The 6,837-nt window shown below is 62.4% G+C and overlaps 1 protein-coding gene across 1 annotated transcript; it reads right to left on the bottom strand.

Moving 5' to 3' along the window:
• Positions 1-900: 900 nt before the first annotated feature.
• DLX3 (distal-less homeobox 3) lies at positions 901-4,907 on the bottom strand. Its single transcript, XM_054000341.1, has 3 exons — positions 4,513-4,907; positions 3,721-3,911; positions 901-1,297 (listed from the first exon to the last, which is right to left on the bottom strand). The coding sequence occupies exons 1-3, from the start codon at positions 4,829-4,831 to the stop codon at positions 971-973; spliced, it is 837 nt and encodes a 278-aa protein (XP_053856316.1). The 5' UTR covers positions 4,832-4,907; the 3' UTR covers positions 901-970.
• Positions 4,908-6,837: the final 1,930 nt, after the last annotated feature.

Below are 6,837 nucleotides of genomic sequence, written 5' to 3'. Positions count from 1 at the left end.
CATAAATAAATCCCCGGGACTGTACAACACTATGAACACTCCTTAAAACGGCACTTTTTGCTTAAAAAAATAGCGGTATTCTCTTAAAAAATAGGAAAGAGCTCGGTTATTTTTTTTTTTCCTTTAAAATAAGTCGTCGATTTCCTAAAAAAAAGAGGCATTTTCGCCGTTCCTTTACCCACAGCTGGAGGCACAGCCAGAAAACGGAGATGAACACGAGTTTTTCTCTTCAAACAATAACTTAAAACCATTCCTGAACTGCTTAAATATTAAAATATTTCCCTCCCCACACCCCCCCCCCCCACCCACACGATTTTTTATTTACTTTTAAATCACCACCTTCTGGTCTGAGCATCGTCCCGGGTGATTCCGGCGGGGGTGAGGGTCCCGCTTTGCTCCCGTGGGGGGGTCCGTGAGCCCCAAAACCGCTCCGGATTTCGGAGCCAGGGCCAAGCGCCTCCCCCTCGGCGGGGGACAGGCACGCCCCTGTCGCGACAGTGGTGACACAGCTCCTCCACGCCGGCGGGATCCGGGGTCACTCAGCGGGGTCACCCCAACAGACAAAGCTCCGGCGAGGGGTTGGGATGAAAATCTTCGGAGGGCCAAATTTGTCCGGGGGCCGGGGGGGTGGCGGGGGGGGTTTGCGGTGGAAAAACGTCAGAAATTAAAAAGTACAGAAGGATTTTCCAGCTTTTCCTGCGCTGGGAGCGGAGGGTTTGAAGCCTTTGCAGTCCTCTGGTTCCTGAGATGAGCGGGGCGAGGAGCGAGGGTTTCTAGGGGGTGCGCGGGGGGGGGGGGGGGGTCCTTTCCTTTGGCTTGTCGTTGTTTGTTTTTTGGGGTTTTTTTGGTGGTTTTTTTTTTTTTTTTTTTTTTTTTTTAAGGAAAAAATCAGGAGGCAAAACCAAACCGGGGGGTGGAGGGGCGGAAAAAAAGGAGGCCAAGGAATTGTGCAGAGTCTCTGAGCCCTCCGTCAGTACACGGCGCCCGTGCTGGGGGGCCCGGGGGACGGGTGATGCATCGGGGGGGCCGCCTGCGCCTGCGGGGGTCCGTGGGGGCCGCTGAGGCTCTGGGGGTGGTACCAGGGGTTGTGCTCCTCCAGGAAGCCCGGCGAGGAGCTGTAGGGCAGCGGCTGCGGCAGCGGGGTGCGGGCGCTGCCGCCGGGACTGTCCCACACCGGCGACGGCGGAGAGTTGCAGGCCATGGAGTCGCTGTTGTTGGGGCTGTGCTCCAGAGGCACCTCGCCGTTCTTGTAGAGCTTCTTGAACTTGGAGCGCCGGTTCTGGAACCAGATCTTCACCTGTGGGGTGGAGGGAAAAGGGTCAGAGAGACGGGAAGGGAGCGGGAGGATGGGATGGGTACGGGGAAAAGGGGAAAAGGGGAAAAGGGGCAGGACCCGGCGTGGGAACAGGAGGGATGGGGGAGAGGGGAGGGGACAGGGGATGGAGTGGTTTGGATCGTAGGGACACAGGAGATGGGGGTCACGGGCAGCCCCAAAACACGGGAAGGGGATATCGGGGTCACAGGGGACTTCCCTGGGCACTGGAACCAAGCTGGGACAGGGGGGGTCACAGTGACCCCAAAGACACGGGAAGGGACAAGGAGGTCACAGTGACCCCAAAGACACGGGAAGGGACAAGGGATAAGGAGGTCACAGGGACCCCAAAGACACGGGAAGGGACAAGGGGGTCACAGGGACCCCAGTGACATGGGATGTGGGGGTCAGAGGGACCCCAGAGACACGGGAAGGGACAGGGAGGTCACAGGGACCCCAGACACACTCTGGCGCGTAGGAAGGGACAAGGGACACAGGTGACACATGAGGCACCACGGGAAGGGACATCATGGGGACCCACACGGTGCATGGCAGGAAACTTCTCGGGACAGGGGAGTCATGGGACACATGGACAGTGACCCTTGGTGTGAGCGTCACGGAGAACACGGACACTCCACGGACACTCCATGGATACTCCACGGACACTGCACGGACACTCCATGGATACTCCATGGACACTTCACGGACACACCACAGACACTCCAAAGACACTCCATGGACACTCTACGGACACTCCACGGACACTCCATGGACACACCACAGACACTCCATGGACACTCCAGGGACACTCCACGGACACTCCATGGACACTTCACGGACACTCCACGGACACTCCATGGATACTCCACAGACATTCCATGGACACTCCACGGATACTCCACGGACACACCACAGACACTCGATGGACACTCCATGGACACACCACAGACACTCATGGATATTCCACAGACACTCCACAGACACTCCAGGGACGTTCCATGGACACTCCACAGACACTCCAGGGACACTCCACAGACACTCCAGGGACGTTCCATGGACACTCCACAGACACTCCAGGGACGTTCCATGGACACTCCACAGACACTCCAGGGACACTCCACAGACACTCCAGGGACGTTCCATGGACACTCCACGGACACTCCAGGGACGTTCCATGGACACTGCAGGGACACGGACATTCCATGGACAGGGACACCCCTGGGGTGCTCTGGGGACAGCACCCACGTGACAGCGGGTGTCACAGGGACCCCTCTGGGGACACGGGCGTCACGAGGAGCCCGTCACGCCACACGCCGGGCGTCGGGAGCGTCCCCGCGCTGGGCGAGGCGGCGCTGGACGCCCTTGGCCCTGGGCGAGGGGCGGGGGTGGCGGTGGTTGTCACCCAAACAGGATGTCCCTCTGGGAGCGGGTGACGCGCTCCGTCAGCCCTTTGCCGAGTGTCCCCGATTGCTTCATCGCCCAAGGGAGGAGGAGGAAGGCCAAGGGCGGCACAAGGGCGCCGGCGCCGGCCCCGAGGCAGGGAGGGCACCGCGATGGGGCGCGGGGGAGTCACGGGCTGCGGGGACAGCGGGGACAGCGGGGACAGCCCGCTCCCCTCCCACCCGCAGAGCCAAGGGGACGATTTGTCCCCGCGCCAGGCAGGACCCCAAGAGCGAGGGTTTCGCCCCGAATCTGGGTGGCTCGCGGGGAGGAGGAGAAGCTCATCCCGCACGTCCCGGCTCTTCCAGTCCAGCCTGCAGGGCCACCCCAGCGCTGGGGACAGCGGGCGTGGAACCGGTCCCCAAATCCCTTCTCCCTGCACGAACCAAGCGGGATGGGGCGGCCAGAGCCAGGGGAAGCCTTGGGAAGTCTGGGCAGCAGGAGCAGGGTCCCCCCTCAGGTCCCTGTTCCGGTAGGATTTGGGCTCAGGAGCTGCTGTGGGGATGGGGCGTCCCGAGAGCCCCGTCCCGAGCTCGCCCGGGACTTGGTGCCCCACATTCCTGGTCCCGGGTGTGCCGTGACCCGGGACTGTCCCAGGTGCCGGGACAGGATCCAGCCCCAAACCCCGTGGCACTGCGAGGCCTGGGATGGGGCCGGCTCCAGAGGGAGTGGGATGAACCCCAAAACTGCCGAGTTTTGGCTGGGCTCCTCTCTCCCTGCTGCCTCCGTCCTCTCCGCTTTTCCCTCGGATTTCCCAACGGGGAAATCTCGCCCGAGGACCCCACAACCCACAGCAAGCGGGGAACTCCATCCCTGTGACCCCCAGACCCCTTTTGGCTCCCCGGGAACCCGGCCCTTCCCAAATCCAGGATTTACGGGGGAGGTGGGGGTGGCAGCTCCGGCTCCCCCTCTGCTGCCCGCGGGGGGGGAGGAATTTGGGGTGTCGGGGTGGGGGGCTCAGCCCTCACCTGGGTCTGGGTGAGCCCCAGCTGCGCGGCCAGCTCGGCGCGCTCGGGCAGCGCCAGGTACTGCGCCTTCTGGAAGCGGCGCTGCAGGGCGGCCAGCTGGTAGCTGGAGTAGATGGTGCGGGGCTTGCGGATCTTCTTGGGCTTCCCGTTGACCATCCGCACCTCCGGCTCCGGCTCCTCCTTCACGGACACTGCGAGAGGGCGCGGGGTGAGGCGTGAAGGGCTCCCAGGGCAGCCACCCCGTCCCCAGCTCGGTGTCATCCCCGTCCCCGGCTCGATGTCACCCCGCTCGGGGTGCTGGCAGCGCCCCGTCCCCTGCGACAAACTCCGGGACACCCCCGGGACATGTCCCGGCCTCTGCATCCAGCACGGATCCGTCCCCACGGGAAGGGCTGAGCCCCGACAGCCGCCGGCAGCCCCCTGTCCCCAGCCCGGGGACACCCGGAGGGGCACAACCCTACAAAGACTGGGGGCATTCCGAGGGGTAAAACCCCAAAAAGACCGGGGGGTTTAAACCCCACAAACACCGGGGACACTCCGGAGGGCTTAAACCTCACAAAGATCGGGGACACCCCGAGGGGTAAAACCCCACAAACACCGGGGGAGTTAAAACCCCACAAACACCGGGGGGGGGTTAAAACCCCACAAACACCGGGGTGTTAAACCCCCACAAACACCGGGGGGGGTTAAAGCCCCACAAACACCGGGGGGTTAAAGCCCCACCAAGCCCCCCCCGGAGCCCCGCGGGAGCAGCGGGGCGGGCACGGCCCCGGTGCCCCGGTCCATCCGTACCTGCCTCCTGCGCCGGGAGCTGCTGCTCCCTGAAGTGCCCGTACTGGCGGTAGGAAGGGCTGTAGGAATACTCGGATTTGGGCGAGTAGGTGCCGGCGGCGCCGATGCCGTTGAGGTTGAACTGGGGGTAGGGGTAGTGGCCCACGGGCTGCCCGTACGACTGGCCCGGGTAGTAGTCGTGCTGGCCCGTGTAGTAGCCCAGATCGGTGACCGAGGACTCCGGCAGGGTGGGAGAGTCCTTGGAGGCTGCGTGGCAGCTCAGCGAGCCCGAGAGGTCCGTCAGGATGCTGGAGAGCTTCTTATCGAAAGAGCCGCTCATGGCTGGCAGCGGGGAGGGGGCAGCTGCCTGCCCGCGCCGGGGACCCCCCAACCTGGCGGCCGCCGCGGCCTGGCGTGCCCCGAGCGGGATCCGGCGCTGCGGCTGCTTCGCGAGGAGCCACCGAGAGACTGTGCCCAAACCTCCGGCCCCGGCCGCCTGCTTAAAGCCTTTAATTAGGGAGCAGGGCAGGGTGGGTGCGCATTCCGATTGGCTCCAGAAATATTGCCTGGGAGGCAAAATAGGCTCCTGCCTCCTCCTGTGTGGGTTTTTTTTTTTTTTTTTTCCCTCTCTCTCCCTTCTTCTTCTTCTTTTTTTTTTTCTTTCTCTCTCTCAAGAAACAACAAAGAGTGGGTGAAGGAGGGTGAGGGAATAAATAAAGTGTGCAGGGTCCTGTCTGCAGCAGGGGGGTCCTGGGGACACAGGGGACACTGTGGGGGACAGGACAGGGCTGGTTTACAAGGGGATTTTGGGGTTGTGGGGGGATTTTTTGGAAGAGTGTTTGGGGTTGTTTGTTGTGGGGCAGGGAAGGGGGGGTTGGGGTTTGGGACTGGGATGGATCCGTGCTTGGGCCTGGGGGCTTTAGGGGTTTGTTTATGGCCCCCCCACTTCTCCCCTGCTCCCACCTTCTCCCAGCAGCGTCCTCCAGTCCAACACCACCCCCCAGGCAGAGCCCCCCCAGAGGATCCTCCCGTACCCCCAACCCTGCCACGCTCCCCCCGCGCTGGGGGCACCTCGGGGCAGCGACAAGCCCCGATTTTGAGGGGACACCAACCGGGGGTCCGTGCCCTTCTCCCACCCCCACTCAGAGCCGTGACCCCTCTGCTGGCCCAAGGACCCCCAACAGCGTGACCCAGCCGGGGGTCGCGGGCCAGCCCTGGTTCCCCCCCCGGCCGCCCACCGGGCTGTCCCCACCGCCCCCAGCACCGGGGACGGGGCTTTGCAAGGGGGGCTTTTGTTTTTGGGGAGGGGTCTCTGCTTCTACGGGCAGGAAATTCCCCTGAACAAGAACCGGGGGGTTGGGAGGGGTCTGGGTCCGTGACGCGGGCGGGGCTGTCCCCTCTTGTCCCCTGTGTGTCTCCTCCTGTCCCCTGTGGGTGGTGTCCCCCCCCGACCCCGCATTGTCCCCGCGGTCCCCCCCGGCCCTTCCCGCGGCGCGGGGCAACGGCTCCGCCTGGCGGCCACGGCGCGAACTGCGCCGCGCCCCGGGGGCCGCGGGTTCGAGTCCCGGCACCGCCGGAACCGCCGGGGCCGCGGGGAAAAAGGGAGAAAAATGGGGAATGGGAAAGGAGAGGGGATGGGAAAGGAGAGGGAATGAGAAAGGAGAGGGAATGAGAAAGGAGAGGGAATGGGAAAGGAGAGGGAATGGGAAAGGAGAGGGGAATGGGAAAGGAGAGGGAATGGGAAAGGAGAGGGAATGGGAAAGAAGAGGGAAATGGGAAAGGAGAGGGAACGGGGACAGGAATGGGAACAGGAATGGGAGTAGGAATAGGAATAAACAGGAATAGGAATAAGAATAGGAACACGGATAAATGGGAATAGGAATGCATAGGAAGAGGAATAGGAATGCATAGGAAGGAGAACGGGAATATGAGTAGGAATAGGATTAGAAGTAGGAATAGGATTAGAAGTAGGAATAGGAATAAATAGGAATAGGAATAAGAGCAAGAACAGGAAAAGGACAAGCAGAAATAGAAGTAATAGAAATAGAAAGAGAAAGAAATGGAAATAAAAGAAACAGGTAGGCAGAAATAAAGAGAGCAGGGATGAATGCCCGAGGGAAGCAGGGGGCTCTGCGGGAGGCCAAGCGTGACCCCGGAGCCGGGGGAACGGCACGGCCGCACTTCCCACGTGGGAATTGTAGCTGGCGATTCCAGGAATTCATTCCGAGGGGACAGAAGTGTCTGGGACCAGCCCAGCCCTGGGAGCCGCGCCGGGATTCCCTGCGAGGTTCCCAGGGTCCCCAGGAGCCGCTGGGACATCCGCAGGTCCCCAGCCTGGCTGTCGCC

This window comes from Vidua macroura, chromosome 27, assembly GCF_024509145.1.
Source record: "Vidua macroura isolate BioBank_ID:100142 chromosome 27, ASM2450914v1, whole genome shotgun sequence".
Lineage (NCBI taxonomy): Eukaryota > Metazoa > Chordata > Aves > Passeriformes > Viduidae > Vidua > Vidua macroura.
The sequence above is the reverse complement of the archived record's forward strand: the minus strand, read 5'-3'. Positions and strand labels throughout refer to the sequence as shown.

Coding starts and splice junctions, on each gene's coding strand:
- DLX3 (XM_054000341.1), bottom strand. CDS start 4,831: ATGAGCGGCTCTTTCGATAAGAAGCTCTCCAGCATCCTGACGGACCTC. Junction 3,912..4,512: donor GCTCCCGGCGCAGGAGGCAG/GTACGGATGGAC, acceptor GCCCTCTCGCAG/TGTCCGTGAAGGAGGAGCCG. Junction 1,298..3,720: donor TGGGGCTCACCCAGACCCAG/GTGAGGGCTGAG, acceptor TCCACCCCACAG/GTGAAGATCTGGTTCCAGAA.